Genomic DNA, 17539 nt, shown 5'->3' on the forward strand with positions numbered 1-17539 from the left:
AGCAATAGGCCTCCTGAGCCTGGCAGGAGCCTCAGAAGCCAGCAGAGGAAAAGAAGTGGCCAGGTGTAAGACAGCAACTGGCCAGTACCTCCCAGGACTTTGGGCCAAAGGGGAGGGGGAAGGTGCAGGTGATGGAAAGCTTTCTTAGCCTCATGTGGACTGAGAACACAGCCCCTCAGAGGAAGACAGGAGGGGAGAGGCAGGAACGCTGGAAACTCTGGTAGGCACCCTAGTGGTCAGTAAGCCTGTCACTCTGGTGTGTCCTGCCCCTGAGGTAGAGGCGCTGGTGAGTCAGAAGTGTCTTGCCTCCGGGGAGCTCTTTAAATGGTAATTCCTGGGAGAACCAGGCATGAAGGGCCAGACCTATCTCACGAAAGGTAGCTGGCAGGAGAAGGAGAAGGGTCCAGAGCCCCGCCCCACCGCTAAACCCAAGGCTTTTCTGATTTGAGCCTTGTCAAAAGGAGATGCTAGAAGGTACAACAGCTCCAAATGCTGGCCAGAGACTGACAGACCCATAACTACCTCTGAGTTGAGCATGCGCTTGATTTAAGAGACACGGTGACACGACCTTGCCACTACCAAGCAAGCATAAGTGACAGTATAAAATGTTTTTGTGGGGAGCTTATTGCATGTGATGACTCACATTACGGCTCACAGCTCCTCCGCCTGCAGTAGGATGCACATCTCTACAGTGTTCCTCTCCTTCTCCCTTATTCTATAGTCGGGCATACCTCACCCACACTTCCAGTATACATGCATATACTGTGTTCTTGCCCACAGCCCATCTCTTGTGGTACATTCATTCACGGAGGCAATTATCTGAAAGGCTCTTATTTTTTTACTTGCGCAGCCGCAGTCCGGCAGCGTTTGGCACATATACAAAAAAAGAGACAAAACAAAGAAACAAAACGAGAGTGCAAGGTTTTCTGTGGTGACAACAGTGGCAATTGGTGATAGAAACATGCAGTTTCCCCATGGAAGAAAGGCTTTGCTGAGCTGTGCTGGATCCTCTTCCAAATCCCATTCCATTCATAGATTGATCCTGCCCCCCCCCCCAAGTCCCTTTAAAGATGGAGATGACATCCCTCATAGGGATGGCAGGTAAGCAAAACAATAAGCTCTAACATATGACCATGCAGGGGAATACCTCTTACTCCCTGCGCATGTTCATCCTGTAGCTCCGTGAGAACAGGCGGAAGGAAAGGCGAGCCAAAGTATGGGCCTGTGGGGAAAGAAAGCTATTCCCCTCTCTGTATCCCTACTTCTGACAGTCCAGCAGAGCTCCTCAGGCCCAGCTCTTTGTCAATAATAAATTAATACAAATAACGGCAACAAGGATATGTACATGGGTATTCCCCACCCCCACCTCTTTCTCCTCCCAGCCCCTCACTGTCCCATTCCAGGATGAGAAGCTGGGCGGAGGGTAGTGGAAGGGGGAAAGGGAGCATCAGAAGGCTTGTTGCCTGGATGCCAGCCAGAATGCCCATACATACTCCAGCTCCACCATACACTCGCACGCTTGCACACTTTGACAATTATGCAGCCCAATCCAGGTGCCAATGCCCCCCCTCTTCCCCACCCTCCTTAAGTTGCCCATTTAAACAGAATGCCAGGCACTGGTGTGGGCTAAGGGCCCAGGGCTAGAGGGCCCCATTTCCCTGAGCTGGCTAGCTCCAGTCAGACTAGAGTGAACTGAATCCAATCCTGCCACCATCAGTACAAAATGGCACTCAAGCCCCTATGACAGTTCTTGAGGTCAGTTCACAAAAAAAAAAGACAAGCTCCAGGACAAGGACTGGGTCCATTGTGCAGCAAGACACCGCAAGAACACCCAGTCTTCAGGCTGCTCCAGTTGAGGTGCGTGGGGAATATTGGCAGTTTCTTGTCGTTTCCACGAAGGTGGGTGCAGATGATCAATTGTTCATCTTTCTGGCCTCCCTCTTGAGTCCCGCATTCCACAGTCCCTGCCTAGGTGGATTGCAACCAGGTCTCTCTTCAGCCCTTTGCCCCAAGCACATGCTCAGACTCCTCCCTTGCTCCTTGTTCCATGGCCGCTTGGTTAGAGTCAATGTAGCACTAGGGAAGAATCCACATATAACAACATATGCATGTTGAGAGATACTGGACTGCATCTGCAGCTCCGGGCCAAACCCACGAATGCCAGGGAAGAGCATCTGCAAGTCCGGATGGCAGCACAGGCGCTAAGATACCCACACAGCCGGATCTGTGTGACTGTGGAAGACAGCATCTTTGTGGCAGATACTGAACTATACCCGCATGGCAGGGCCGGAGCCCGTTGTCAGGGGCACGGTGGAGCCACAGTCATAGTCCATGTCAATGGCAGCATGAGCACTGGCCAGGAGGCTGTTGAGAGAGGAGCCCGTCTGCCGCTCCCGAAAGCTCTGTATGTAGCTCTGCAAGATGGAGGAAAAGAGAAAATGATGGCGCTGCCTTCCATCCTCCTTCCCCCGTGGCCAGCTGTAGCTTCACAACTTAGAAAGGTTACCCTTGGCTTGTTCCAGAGGTCTCTCAGGCAGAAAGTGCATGGCTCTACTATCTGCTGGGGGTATAGTAGCCTGGCCAAACACTTCAGCCTTGGCTCCTGCCTTGTAAGCAAGGTCATGCGGTTCCTCCACGTGCCAACCTGAGCTGTTAACGGGATTCCTTCTCAGCCCTGTGGGTTCTCTCTTGCACACAGAGAACGGCTGGGAAAGGCTAACAGCACTTCCTGGTGAGGGCTTTTCCTAATCCTGGAAAAAGAGTGTCAGAGAGGCTATGGCTTGACGTGCCAGCGCTCAGCCTTGGCAGACCAGAAAAATGGAGTTGTGACCAAGCCACAGTACTACAGTTCTCCGTGCATCTGGGAATCTCAGGGGGGGAGTGGGTGTTGGAAACCACAGCTTGTCCTAGGCTGTGTTCTGGTGAGTTCTAGGGAAATGAATTAGCACTGGCTTACTAGGTATAAAGATATATTGGCCGATGGTTAGCATTGGGGAGGGATGGTGGCTCAGTGGTAGAGCATCTGCTTGGGAAGCAGAAGGTCCCAGGTTCAATCCCTGGCATCTCCAAAAAAGGGTCCAGGCAAATAGGTGTGAAAAACCTCCGCTTGAGACCCTGGAGAGCAGGGGAGGGACGGTGGCTCAGTGGTAGAGCATCTGCTTGGGAAGCAGAAGGTCCCAGGTTCAGTCCCTGGCATCTCCAAAAAAGGGTCCAGGCAAATAGGTGTGAAAAACCTCAGCTTGAGACCCTGGAGAGCAGGGGAGGGACAGTGCCTCAGTGGTAGAGCATCTGCTTGGGAAGCAGAAGGTCCCAGGTTCAGTCCCTGGCATCTCCAAAAAAGGGTCCAGGCAAGTAGGCGTAAAAATCCTCAGTTTGAGACCCTGGAGAGCCGCTGCCAGTCTGAGAAGACAATACTGACTTTGATGGACCAAAGGTCTGATTCAGTATAAGGCAGCTTCATATGTTCATAGGTAAGACAATTCCACACCTCATATGAGAGATGCCAGCTCCACTATTACATACACCAAGAGAAAGTCACTTTATGTCCCCTACACCCATCAGCAGTGTTCACAGCTCCACAAGGGCCCCAAGGCAACACTACCGAACACAGGCAAAGATCCCTCTGTGGCTGAAGAGAACTTTCATACAGATCGCAAAAGAAGTTGGAGACACTTCTCTGCAGTTCTGGCTTTCAAGAACTTGGAAACAGGAGATGGGTGCTCTATGCATCTTTTCCCCCATATCTGTAGCACTAAAATTGCAATAAAAAAGGCCAACGCCATGCTGGGTATTATTAAGAAGGGAATTGAAAACAAATCAGCCAGTATCATAATGCCCCTGTATAAATAGATGGTGCGGTCTCATTTGGAATACTGTGTGCAATTCTGATCACCCCACCTCAAAAAGGATATTATAGCATTGGGAAAAGTGCAGAAAAGGGCAACTAGAATGATTACAAGTTTGGAACACTTTCCCTATGAAGAAAGGTTAAAACGCTTGGGGCTCTTCAGCTTGGAGAAACGTCGACTGCGAGGTGACATGATAGAGGTTTGCAAGATTATGCATGGGATGGAGAAAGTAGAGAAAGAAGTACTTTTCTCCCTTTCTCACAATACAAGAACTCGTGGGCATTCAATGAAATTGCTGAGCAGTCGGGTTAGAACGGATAAAAGGAGGTACTTCTTCACCCAAAGGGTGATTAACATGTGGAATTCACTGCCACAGGAGGTGGTGGCGGCTACAAGCATAGCCAGCTTCAAGAGGGGGTTAGATAAAAATATGGAATAGAGGTCCATCAGTGGCTATTAGCCACAGTGTGTATATATAAAGAAATTTTTGGCCACTGTGTGACACAGAGTGTGTGACACAGAGTGGATGGGCCATTGGCCTGATCCAACATGGCTTCTCTTAAGTTCTTATGTTCACTATGCCTTATTGGCTTAGCTCTAGTTATACTGCATACAGCGGCAGCATTCATTCAATTGGTCTACAGTTCTGGAGTCATGCTAATCTTTGGTTTATTCTACTGTTTATGGGAACTTCATACAAGTAGTTCATCCACACACAGTGGACACAGAGGCAAAAAGCCTTTCTAATCATGTACAGAACAGTTACTGAACTGGGGAAGCATTAGGTGAATAACTTCCAGAAAACTGGTGCCCCATTTGTTTCATGCAGGGGTGAAGAGTGAGCAAGATGGCAGAGGAAGACAGGAAGGTCGCAGCTGACTCCCTCCATAAATGTCTTGCTAGACGGAATTCCCCTCCCCCAATGTAGCTGTGACTCCCAAATCCTCACTGCCCTGTCCATGCACAGAAGGGCCTTCACTCACTGGGGAGAGAACATCACCATCGAAGCGACGCACAGGGTTTGGCTTGCGGCGGTAGGCAGGCTCTGGCGGGTGGGCCTTATGTTGCAGGTGTGGGTGAGGATACGGTCGCCGCTTCTTCTTCTTTTCTTTGCGCTCTTCGCGTTGCTTTATCCTCATTAGCTGGACACGGCGTTGCTGTCGGCTGATAATCACTGGGTGGGGGGGAGAAAGAGAGAAGTGAGACAAGAAACCTAGCCTGACAAACAGATGGCCTAAAGTGCCTAGTAGATGGCACCGCTTGAACACTTCGCTGTGAAATTAAAATACAGTTGAGATATTTTAAAAACCCTTCAGATACATCCTTAGCTGGCAGAACTATCACAAAGAATTTAAAAGGTGGTTGGGGTATAAACCAGTCAATTTTACTCAGGGGAACTGTCATGAAGGGAATGTGAGGTGCAAGGTGCATAATCCTCTCTCTCCTTCCTGAGGTCAAGACCAGCAGGTACCCATGAATACGCAGCAGTATTCCCTGCCTTAGCGGAGAGCTTATTCACTCTGTAGGAAGAGGCTAAGCATGGCTGAGTGGAAGTGGCCTCTCCAGTACCTACTAACCAGCCACCTGCACTTATTGGGGGAAATGTAGGCTGCTGAAAAACAACCATCCATCCATGTCTGTTGCAAATGCACACTTTTGACACTGAAGGCAGAAAAACAATGGAAAGAATGGCAGGCAGAGAAGAGTGCATGCATGTACATACACTGGTCACCTCTCCTATCCGTTGTGCACTCCCAAAGCGAAGTGGGTTTTAAAGTTAAAAAAAAAAAGGGTTGATGAGCTACAATTATAACAATTTACATAATGTAATAAGGAGTTTAACTCTAGGATAAACAATACTCTATGTCTGAATTAGGACAAAAGCGTTGAAATCTTCATTGCATTGATCAAAGTTTTTATCACACGTTACAATATGTTCTAATTAATCAGTAGGAACTTTTGTGCCTCCCCCCACCCTTCCATTAGCCAAATTTGTTGGTTAAGCAAAGGTGGCTTTTCCGTTCAGTATGAAAGCAGTCAACACACTTCTTGTCTCGTGGAGTGAAGTTCTCTGGCTTTACTTTTAGTGACAACGACCAAGGCAACTGAAGCTGACACTGCTGAATTGAGAACAACTTGTGAACCTGAAGTTTTCAAAATACTGATGATCCTGAACTTATTCAGTTGGAAACCTGATTTCTTAACAATAACAGTGTATACCACATTTCCAAAACTGATGAAAACATTAAGGAGTGCCTTTCTTCTAAAACAAGGGTACCAGCTTCTGCTTATTAAACTTCAGATTATCCACACATTTACAAGGAAGTATCCTGTTTGTACCAAAGCTGCCCAATGGGTTCTGCAATATATAAATGTATCAAAATACGGCTGATTAAAAGTCAAACAACTAAACAATTATCAGTTAAACAAAGAAATTGATTTGAAAAGTTTACTGTGAACCTGCAATCTTTATATTTTATTGGCCTGGAAGAAAGCCATCAACACTCAGCATTTTGCAATCATATTTACTATCGGCAGTATCTGTAAAATCTGTATAAAGGCAGTGTCTGTAAGACTAGGCAACCTAAGAAAAAAACTACCTGTAGATACCTGCAAAGGGTCTACACACTGAGATGCTGTTAAGAGTACAGCTACAGAGGCTGGCAGAAAAGATGGAGACCCTGTTTGGGGTATAAACCAGTCAATTTTACTCAGGGGAACTGTCATTAAGGGATGTGAGAAAGTAGGGTTTGGATCAATAAGCACAGCACACAGCATGCCCACACCCAGCAGCAAGCCAATAGGGATCCAGAAAAGATGGAAACCCTACTTTTGACTGAACAGGCATGACTACATAAGAAATAAAGGGCTGCCCATTTCCAGAAGTAAGGCCTGTTCATGCCACAGATTGCAAAGATAAATCTACTCCTATTATACAGAACCTGGTATACAGTAGTTAGGCCTGTGTTGGCCAACACAGCCCTGACCACAGCTGGTAAAGATCCCTGTTCATCATGCATGCTGCCTTTCTGGGATGCTACGATAATGTGGAGTGTCTGTCCACGTGCACATCCCATGCACCACCAGTGACAACTGACAAATAACATCTTAACCACTCTCAAGAGTGTATTTGTACTCAACTAAACTATCATTAAACAACTGCACAATCTTTTAGAAGGAGAGAAATTACTACTCGAGCCCTGAAGATTTTGCCATTTATGAGTTAATGGAATTCTCCTCAATTAGATGGGAGGAGGATGCGGAGCTGGAATGTAACATAATCCCAAACACAATGGACTGGTATCTGAACTGGAGACAATGGCGGGGTAATGCTGCAAGTGAGAGTGATCCAATTTGGCTCACCTCCAACCCTCTCCCCATCCGTCCAATGAGTGCTCCACTCACCTTCTGTGTGCGAGTATCCCTCGGCTGTGACTTTCCACTGCACCAGGATGCCCAACAATGCCAGGACAGGCCAAGTACCTAGGATGACCCAGCTGTACCAGCAGATGGGCCTGGCAGGTGCCACTTTGACGCGCTCATAGACATACTGCAGCAGCAGGAAGAGCTCAACGAAGTAGTCGGCAGTGGCTGTCATGACGGCGCTGCCAAAGACAGCGGTGGAGAGTGTGGTAAAGAGGCGCTGCCACTGCAAAGTAAGCACAGCGCACAGCATACCCACACCCAGCAGCAGGCCAATAGGGATCCAGACCGTGGGTGGGTGGTAGAACTGCTCCATCACCACCAACGTGGCCACAGCCAGCAGCAGCCCCAGGAGCAGCCCCACCATGAAAAGCCCAACGCTGCGCACCAGCATGGTGACCAGCCCACAGAGCACCCCAATGCCCAGACCGATGCCCACGGAGGCCTCCACACTCAGCTGTGTATCCAGCACTCGCTCTTTGTAGCACAGCATGAAGATGATCACTGAGCCAAACATGAGCCCTGTCAGGAACATCACTGCCTTGAAGCAACGGTATCCTGAGGAAGGAAGGAAGGAAGGAAGGAAGGAAGGAAGGAAGGAAGGAAGGAAGGAAGGAAGGAAGGAAGGAAGGAAGGAAGGAAGGAAGGAAGGAAGGAAGGAAGGAAATGTTAGCACCTTAAGAGTAGGATGAAGTCACAAGACAGATCCAACTGTCTGTTCATTCCAGCAGGGTAGGACCATCCCCATTCTACTGGAACACACTCTATGGAATGCAGGGGACCTACCCAACGCATAACCCTCCTCCTCAAGTGGCTTTGCTCTTATATCACAAAGAGGTATCTAATAGGGGATGGTGGAGTCTTTACATCCAAGGCATGTCCCTCTAAGTGGGCAGCTTTCTGCACTCCTATTTGAGCTCTGTAACATCTAGCTGGAAGCCCAGGAAACCTTCCTAATCTCTCTACTGGGGCACTGCCCCATGATGTAGTTGCAAAGCCCGCTATGAGCTACTGGGACCTTTGCTATCCTTCAGTTCAGAATGGCAGAATCAGAAGCACTGAAACAGCCCTTTAGAATCCTGCTGTTGTACTACTGCCTCGAAAAAAGCTGGCAGCCAGCATCTTCCTTCTCCTATGCAGCTCAACGTTAAATTATTTATTAAAAACATACTTTCCCCCACCCCTCAAATTTTTGACATATGCCTGTGGTTGCAGCCTCAAGAGCATTGCAGACAATGTGACAAATGGCAAACTAACACGGAACGGGCTTTGTGGACCTGGTGATGACATTCAGATAATCAATTGCCTCCAGTCCCCATGCCTCATTCCTGATTATCTGCTATACCCCTAGCAAGGCCCAAAGTTTCCAACCCTTCTCACCAAAGAAGCAGTATATGATTCCGAAGAGGCAGCACATGGCACACACTACTGAGGGCACCACTTGGTAGCGCCGCTCAATCTCCTGGTCACAGCTGTGTGTCCGGTCTTGGCCTGGTGCATGTGGCAGGAGTGGAAAGCGCAGAGTCTGTACAGTTGACGTCATGGCTCTGCAGGATCTTCAAGGTGACATCAGGCTCCCCACTCCCTCCCCGTTGCCAGCAGGGGATACTGCTTCATGGTGTCGTCACCATCTGTTGAGAGAAGATAGGACAAAAAAAAAAATGAGGCACAAGCTTCCAGGGACAAACATGCTAGCAGGGTGACCTACTCAAATGAGCTCCACAGCTACCCCTAGACCAAAACCACACAGTCTCAGTGAGAAAAATGAAAGTCTATTAGCAGGACCTCAAGACAGAACCCCTCTCCATACTCCTCAGGGCTGCTCCACTGAAGCACATCAAATGCCTCCCCTTTTTCTGGATAGAAGCTGTGAGAGGAGCCAAGCAATAAGGAAGACTAAATACGTGACAAGATCAGAGCTGGGAACACCCACCAACTCCCTGGACCTTGGCCAAATCCAACCAGACATTACTGGCAGGCAGAAGAAGCCTTTTTTAGTCTTGAGGCTATAACAAATGCATAGAGGAGCCCAGGCATTCAGTGGGTGTCTTTACCCTCAGCTCCCCATGAGCGTTCTTGTATGGCATGGGAAATTATGGAGATCTTTCTCCACCTCTGTCTTTTCAGTAAGGCAAACCCAGCTTTACATCATATGGAAGAGATTCAGAACAATTCTGGGAGAGAAAGGTGCTGAGAAGGGATGAGGCCACAACTTTCCAAAATGCGGGGGGGGGGGGGGGGGGGGAGTGGCTATAAAGAGAATCACCACCCTATGTTTTCCATGGCAACCGAGGAAAGAACAGATGATACTTTTGACAACATGCATGCACCCCCTCTCCACTCCTCCCCCCCAGTTTCTCGCAGCAAGAGCCAGTGAGGTAGGGGAGTGAGTCACTAAAGGGGGGTGGTGTAGCAGTTTGGAAAAGCATCTGCCAGAGATCCTATTTCATTAACCCTATGCATGTATATGTCTAGCTGACTCGACGTCCAGCCATCAGGGCAAAAGAGGACTGACTAGCTACAGTAACCCACTGACTACTCCACCACATACCGTTAAGAACAGCTGTAAAACCAAAAAGAAGCATCTGGATGTTGCTGTGGGGAGCATGTGACGCTCCCCACCCCCCTTTTCTCAGCACTGGCGAACTACAGGCAAAGAGGCTCAACAGAAAAGCCTTTGTGTTAACTCTTCCCTGCTTACATCCTGATCACGCAGGATAAGAGAGCAAGTAGCAGAGAAACTTCCCCTCCCCAGGCAAAGGAAACAACACCAAGCCAATCCATCCACAGTTTTAGGGGTGTCTGTGTCCACTTTTTTAAGCCGATTGCAGACAATGCCCCCTTTCAACGAGGGAAAACCCCTTTCACAGTATTAAGCTCACTACCACACAGGGTGATGGAAGAGGAGGAAAGTGCCAACAGAGGCCCCTAAAGAAGGACTAGTGGGGAAAAGGCTTAGCCCCTCCCCCCTCCCCCTGCTGCCCAGGAATAGGTCAGCAGCAGCCTGGAAATCTCTCATATCTTCCATATGTCCCTCATTCTTTCCCCCACCACCACCCATGCCACATCTTCCAATGAGCACTAGTACAGAAAGCATGCCATCTGGTGATTGGTGCACTTTCTGTTGCTAAGGGAGCAAAGACATTTTCTGATTGGCTGCTGGGAAATTACCAAATGAGTGCCTTTCTTCCAAGCTACATCTTTTTGCTTTGTTTCAACAACTCTGCTTCTTGCACATGCAGCCCGCCCGCCCCGCTGCTGCCATCCCTTGCAATATGGCTTCACAAAACCACACAGTCTCTGGCTTCTCTGCCCCAGTATGTGCTTGATCCCCCCCCCCCCCTCAGCCTTGATCCTAGCTGTAGGCTCCTCAATAGTCTCCTAATGCCCCGCGGCGCAGAGTGGTAAAGCTGCAGTACTGCAGTCGAGTCCTCTGCTCACGACCTGAGTTCGATCCCAGTGGAAGCTGGTTTTTCAGGTAGCCGGCTCAGGTTGACTCAGCCTTCCATCCTTCCGAGGTCGGTAAAATGAGTACCCGGCTTGCTGGTGGGAAAGTGTAGATGACTGGGGAAGGCAATGGCAAACCACCCCGTAAAAAGTCTGCCGTGAAAACGTTGTGAAAGCAACATCACCCCACAGTCGGAAACGACTGGTGCTTGCACAAGGGACTACCTTTACCTTTTTTTTAATGCCCCTTATGCCAAAACTGTACTGCCCAGTTAGATTCCTGCAACTCATGACACTCCAGCCTCAAGTTTTCCTCTTTATCATTGTGGATCAGAATAAAAAGGCTGTAATATATTACCACTGTGACCAAAGGGGGGGGGGGGGAAATCTTGGCCAGTTTATCATACTGTTGTCAATTCACCATATCCCTGTGCCTCATGTCATGCCAGGCTAAGTGTTGGCGATCCCTGCCACAAAATCAGAAGGCCTGTTTTCAAATCTAAATTGCAGCAACTGAGAGCAACAGCATCATGCTAACCCCTGTGGACCCCAACTGGGTGGTAAGGGGTCCATTACAAAAATTGTTTGGGATAAAAACACTTGGAGATCTGCAAGGAAACCTTTCACGGATGCAAAGCCACATGCAAAGTGGAGAAGAACTTTGATCCCCTTTCCTCTACTGTTCAACGTATGTGTAAGTGCAGCTTCAGTTTCTGATGTCTGAAGTCAACGCAGCCTGCTCCATTGCACAATGCCAAAAAGTGAATGAAAGTACTAACCTAACCAATGTAATGCAATTCCTATAGGATGACAATCAACTACCAAGTGGTAATGTCCTACAGTGAGTATGTAACCACTTGGGTTGGGCATGTTAGTCTGCTAGCTCTCAAACAAAGAGAATGCTCATGTGGCACCTGAAATGACTAACAGAAGTATATGTTTTCATGGATTACAGCCTACGTTGTTATAGTCTCTGGCACACACGGGCTTATGAATCAATAAATCTATTGGTCTTTGAGATGCCACATGACTCCTTTGTTTCTGATCCACACGGTAGTCATTTATAACATTCTGCCACATGGTCAAGAATATTTTGCCTTACATTCTCTCTCTGTCAGAAATCCAGAGAAGCTGGACGGAGTAGTAAAATCAATTTCACTGTATTGAAGGATATTTTAGACAAGTGATTTAGAAACTGATGAAAAAGTCAACTCTGTATCTAATTACTATCTGGGTTAGATGCCCTCATGACAAGGGAATCAATTAAGTACTCCAAAACAGTGTTCATACAATAGGGCTGAGGGTCACAATAGCAATATACTATTCATGAGGAAGGTTATGTCAAGCATAGCAGAAAGCTGGTTCCCTACATGTTATTAGAGGGCAGTATGACAACAGTAAAATGGGCAAAATCACAGCAGCCTCTGAGCAAACACAAAACCAGTGACCATGAACTAGGGACACTAGCCTCCAGGCGGGACCTAGGGGTCCCCTGGAATAATAGTTCATCTCCAGACTGCAGAGATCAGTTCCCCTGGAGAAAATGGATGTTCTGGAGGGTAGAATCTATTGCATTGTACCCCACTGAGACCCTGTCCTTCCCAGGCTCCACCCCCTAATCTCTAGGAGTTTCTCAACCTGGACCTGGCAACTAAATCCCCTTGCCATGCCCAGGGTGAACCTGGCAACCCTAACCAGGGCCCAAACTTGAGAGTTATCAGGCTAAGTCCAAACATCAAGATTGTGAAGCCGGCGTGGCTAAAGGAAGATGGAGATAGGTGTGGTATTTGCTAAAGTGTTCTAAACATGGGGAACAAGATACTTTTTTCAAAGTACCAGGAATCCTAATTTACAATCAAGAAGTAATAATCATAGAGGACAAGATAGAAATGCTCAAGTTTGCATCACTGTGTACAGCTATCGTCTCTCTGATGTCACCATTGTTTCACACAGGGTTTTTTGGTGGAAAAGCCCAGCAGGAACTCATTTGCATATTAGGCCACACCCCCTGACGCCAAGCCAGCTAGAACTGCGCCCCTGCTAAAAAAAAAGCCCTGTATCTGCTACTGGATTAGCAATGAGCCTAGATAGCTGATCACAGTCCTGTGATCTGAGCACCTCTTGGACAGAATGACATCCATACTAGGCCATCATTACAGGGCAGTTACTATACAAACTTGTATATCTCACAAAACTCTATATACTATTATCAAGTGAAAAATGTCTCCTCTATCAGACATAAGAACAGCTCTCCTGGATCAGCTCAACAGTACATGTAGTTCAGCATCCCATTTCCTACAGCGGCCAGCTAGATGCCACTGAAAAAGCTAAAAATGTGTCTTAAGTGAAACAGCCATCTCCTGTCTGTACTCTTTTTACCTGCTTTATAGTCTGTTCTAGGCCAGACAACTATCCTATTAATATAATTTTAGATTTCTGTTGCTTTATGCTGCTTTTATGCCTTTGTCTGTTTTATTAACCTATTTTTATTGCTTTTATTGGCTTAAGTTGTTTTTATTTTTGTATAGTTTTATTATTTTAATTATCAGCCGCCTCAAGCAGGATGTGGAGCAGTGGTCTACAAATTTGATAAATAAATAAAACATTTAGAGACAGTGCTTGGTAATAGTTAGAGTGGCAAACTAGGATCTGGCAGACTCAGGTTTAAATCTCCACACAGTCATGAAAGCTTGAGTGAGCTTGGGCCGCTCCCCCTATGGGTGCATTCACATACGTTAAATAATGCGCTTTGCAACTGGATTTTTACTATGTAAGAATAGCAAAATCCACTTGCAACCAGTCACCATGCGAAAACACCCATTCTTAGCCTAACTTATCTAACACGGTTGTTGTGAGGATAAAATGCAGCACGATGTAAGTAACGTAACTGCTGCCAAATAGGTCTCCACAGAAAAGGAAACATTAAAGCAACCTTTTGTTGGTATAAAAGTACGCAAGACATTGAGCTACACAGAACTCTTCACATTTATCTTGAAACTTTGCATGACTATTTTACATTATATTTTTACATTACCAAGATGCTGGTTACATAAAAAAACAGAGAGCTTTACCTGTATTTTATATCTCTTAAAAACAACACAAATCTATCAAACTGTTATGCACAGCATTTAATGCCATGCCAGAATCTATCTGCCCAAATAAGTCCAAACCTAAATGTAGAAAGTTCAGCTCCAAACAGCCACTTTTACATTTGATTTTCTCTGTCGCAAAGCCCCACTAGCTTCCCCTATTTTTATCCTAATCTTTTTTTGCATATGTTGCTGTTGCTTAGGGAGGGAAAAGGCCAATGCAGTTTGCAGCTAGCTAATGCATGCAGTGGGCCCAGTACTGGCTCTACAACCACCCCAGGTATCTACTTTGTAGGGTGGGGCTCTTGAGCTCTTTACCTGTAAGTAAATATTTGAGCAGAGAAAGCTCTGATCTGGCCAACACCAGACAGAACTGTCCATGTCCCTGTGAAATGCTGCTCTTTACCGCTTGCTAGCGTTAATCAAGTTTGAGCCTTCTGCAGAGGCACTTGTGTGTTTGAGTGTGTGTGCGAGAAACTGACTAGCCCTGCTGTGGGTTCCAGGCCAGCCAGCTTGGCTGCACTCCAGGAGTTGGCTGAGCCCTGGTTAATCCCCTTTCACTGTGATTGCAGGCTAGAATTCCTACTTTTCCACAGGCTCCCTTCAAGTGCTATGTCCACCCAAGGCAGACTTTATTCCTCAAACACAGCTGTGAGAATGACCTTTTGATACAGAAGCAGTAGATGATTCCACAAAGAGACGAGGGAACTCTGTTGTTAGTCCTGGAAATCAAGTCACACACTCATTGGAGTTTTACACAGCTACCACAGTCTGAGATTTTCTCAGCAAGGTGGGGACAGGGGAACTATATTGCCAGAGTTATTATATGTGCCAAAAGTGAGAGGTTGGTTTTCTTTTTCGACAAGAAAGGTAGTAAGGATTTCACCAACAAAAGGCTCTATAGAGAAGGTGGAATCTCACAGGGTAGGCGTGAGACAAGAAAAGCTATCAGAGCATAAGGTAAGACTCAGCCTCTCCTAACAAAGAGTATTAATGCAGAATGTACCAGGATGGAGCCAGCCCATGCACTTCTAAGGGAACAGTGCCAGGGCATGCTGCCATCCCAGCAAACTTTTCCTGAGGGTTCGGCACACCTGTTGATAGGATCATTTTATGTAGAAGGGAATCCTCCATGCCTTATTCTCTTCTTGCCTGTGGGATTACTCTTGACAGCTTGCAGAAAAGCTCCTAATGAAAGAATCCTATTAACCTGGAAGCAACCCAGGGGAGTGGTACTGTGAGGAGCAGCTGTAGCATGGGGTGCTGACTGCCAGATGCTCCGCAAGTAAGGAGGAGACCCTGGGGCTGATGCCACTCTGGGAAAAAAAACATTGTGCAGTTTCCAATGAAGCAGCTAGAACTGATATGCAGTTTGTTTGGAGAGGGAAGGGTTGAACATTTCAACTGATTTTGCAGCTATTTATTTATTTTAAGTTAATTTCCTGTAATGGAAAGCACCTGCATCAGTTCTGCCTAGTATAAAAGATACGATGTGGGTTACACACACACGCACAGCCTGAGAGGGGTGTTTTGTGCTTGTATGTAATCATTGGGTCTCAAATATGAGGACAGGGTGACAACAGGAAGACACTGCCCAGGCATCTAGTGGGTCCACAAGTTTTTAATACTCAGTGGTCTCTAACATCAGAGGCATGGTTGGGATGATGGAAAACAGATCTCTGAATTTTTACTTGACGCTGCCCTGCTCAACTTAAATCTCTCTGATACTCATCACACCACATCTTCCCCTTACACTACTGTGCCCCATGTTGCACCACCTATCCAATACCATCTGGTTAACTGATCATAGCTAGGCACAGTGCACCTTTCCAGGCAAAGTATAAAACTTGCCCACCCAGCCCCCAGTCTGCAAAGTATTTATCTAGCAAAGTATCTGCAAAGTGTTGCATTTGCTGAACCAGCCTAGCATCCAGAAACCACACAGAGAACTGATTGCTATAAATCAAAATGGACTGGCAGTTTTAGCACAAGTGATGTTGCACTGGTAGTGTTGAATAAGCTACCACTGAGCCCTCCAAACTCTAGGAAGCTCCATTTCTCAGAGGCCCAGGAAGTGGTGGCAGTAAGGTAGCTGAAATCCATTAGCTCAGCCAGGTGTTTGTCCTGTCACTTCTATCAAGAAAAAGGCAATTTAACAAGCCTGTGATATCTCCATTCTCTCCACAATGTTTCAGTCTGCTTTCTCCTACATCAATCCACAGTGGCCCAATATCCCCCATTTTCCTATTATCATGGCCTCTGCCTTCATTCCTTCCCTTTGCCCACCACATCTATGTCCTTGTCCATCATTCCTGCTTCCTCCACTTTAATAGTTTATTCCTGGCATTCTGCAAGCCAGACCAGGTTGCATCCTTGTTTGGGACTGGCAGAAGCTGCAGGGTTGCTAGGAAACAGAGCTGCAAAGCCTTCTGGGGAACCCATCAGACTCCCTTTGTTTGGGATGAGGGGGTCCCCAGAGGATTTCTGGGCTTGTGGACCTGCAAGATGCCAGGACAGTACTACATTGGCTATCAGCACTTCTGGTTTTCCTTCTGAGAGAGGGCACTGCTACTGCCCATGCAGCCAAGGAAATGGGGGAGGGGTTTCTTTTGCTCTGCTTCTGTTTACATACATCAGCGGTAGTTAGTAAGGGGCAGAATGTTTCCCCCCCTCCTGGAGCTGTGTCAATGCTATGTAGAAACCCAAGGGAGAAGGGCCTCTAAGCAGAGTTTCGGTTCTCTGAAGGGGCCAAGCTCGACAGTACTACAACCCCGGAGGCTAGCGGAAAGGGGGGCTTTGCGGCTCGCGTGAAACTGAGCCAAAGAGAAGCCTTTGTGTACATGCGTGTGTGTGTGTGTGTGTGTAGGGGGGCTTCCTCAGGACCACTCCGTCGCCAGAGCTAGACCAAGCTCCCAGGGGCGCATCAGTGCTGGAAAGGATCAGACGCATCGCACCACATCTGGAGTGAATACAATAATACAGAACCAAGTGCAATAAAGGAAGGCGCAGTGTAAAATATAATGGGATACCATGCAGAGGTGGAAGCACGCACAGCGATGGGCTCTACCCCGCTCCTCCCCAACTTCTTCGCATCGCCTGAGCCGCCAGTCGCAGCTGCCTCGGAGCAAGAGGGGCGCCCGGCCACCCTTCGTGCACGCACCCGGTCCTCCTGAGCGGCCGCAGCCCGCAGGCCAATGCTGCTTTGTGTTTGCAGACCTCCCCCCCCCCTTCCACCATCCACCATCCGCTCCCCAACCCGGCGTGGCGGACGGCTCCCGCCGATAAGGGGCGCTGCAAGGAAGGCGTCGAGCGTTCGCAGGAGCCAACTCCCCCCGCCCCTGCAGCGAGCGATTCCCCTACCTGCGCGACCCGCTCTCCAACCCGGACGGGGCCCGGCCGGCCCGGTGCTGAGGGACAGCTCCGCGTGACGTCACCGCGCAGCTTTTCTCTTTTTCCCCGCGCGCGCTCTCTCTCTCCCCCCCCTCTTCTCCTTGCGCTCGCGAGACGCCGGTTCTGGAGAGGCTCGAGCTTCTTCTCGCGCGCCGCGGTCAACAAATAAGCGGCCTCCTTCCCTCGCACGCGCCTCCCTCCTCCCGCTGGCCGCCCCCAACTCCCTCCCCGCACTTATGACCCCGGAGCGCGTGGCGGCGCAGGGGGCGGGAATGCGCCCGCGAGAGCGTCTGTCGCTGACACTCACCCTTGCCGGATGCGTGGGGCTCCCGCGCAGCCTCC

At 48.2% G+C, this 17539-nt stretch overlaps 1 protein-coding gene across 2 annotated transcripts; it reads right to left on the reverse strand.

Annotated features, from left to right (window-relative positions):
- Nucleotides 1-820: 820 nt before the first annotated feature.
- Nucleotides 821-17539, reverse strand: TMEM198 (transmembrane protein 198). Of its 2 annotated transcripts, none has more exons than XM_060262292.1 (5): nucleotides 17505-17539; nucleotides 8652-8902; nucleotides 7254-7829; nucleotides 4832-5022; nucleotides 821-2414 (listed from the first exon to the last, which is right to left on the reverse strand). In XM_060262292.1, the coding sequence occupies exons 2-5, from the start codon at nucleotides 8812-8814 to the stop codon at nucleotides 2268-2270; spliced, it is 1077 nt and encodes a 358-aa protein (XP_060118275.1). In that variant the 5' UTR covers nucleotides 8815-8902; nucleotides 17505-17539; the 3' UTR covers nucleotides 821-2267. The 2 variants fall into 2 exon arrangements, with proteins under 2 accessions (XP_060118275.1, XP_060118276.1); XM_060262293.1 differs by lacking the exon at nucleotides 17505-17539 and adding an exon at nucleotides 17168-17265.

The sequence above is a fragment of the Heteronotia binoei genome, chromosome 21, assembly GCF_032191835.1.
Source record: "Heteronotia binoei isolate CCM8104 ecotype False Entrance Well chromosome 21, APGP_CSIRO_Hbin_v1, whole genome shotgun sequence".
NCBI classification, from domain to species: Eukaryota; Metazoa; Chordata; class Lepidosauria; order Squamata; family Gekkonidae; genus Heteronotia; species Heteronotia binoei.

Bases quoted from the DNA above. Each gene is read 5' to 3' on its own strand.
- TMEM198 (XM_060262292.1), bottom strand. From the start codon at position 8,814: ATGACGTCAACTGTACAGACTCTGCGCTTTCCACTCCTGCCACATGCA. The intron at 7,830-8,651 runs GTGAGAAGGGTT...TTCCTTCCTCAG, and splicing joins AATCATATACTGCTTCTTTG to GATACCGTTGCTTCAAGGCA. The intron at 5,023-7,253 runs GTGAGTGGAGCA...CCCCCCACCCAG, and splicing joins GGGATACTCGCACACAGAAG to TGATTATCAGCCGACAGCAA.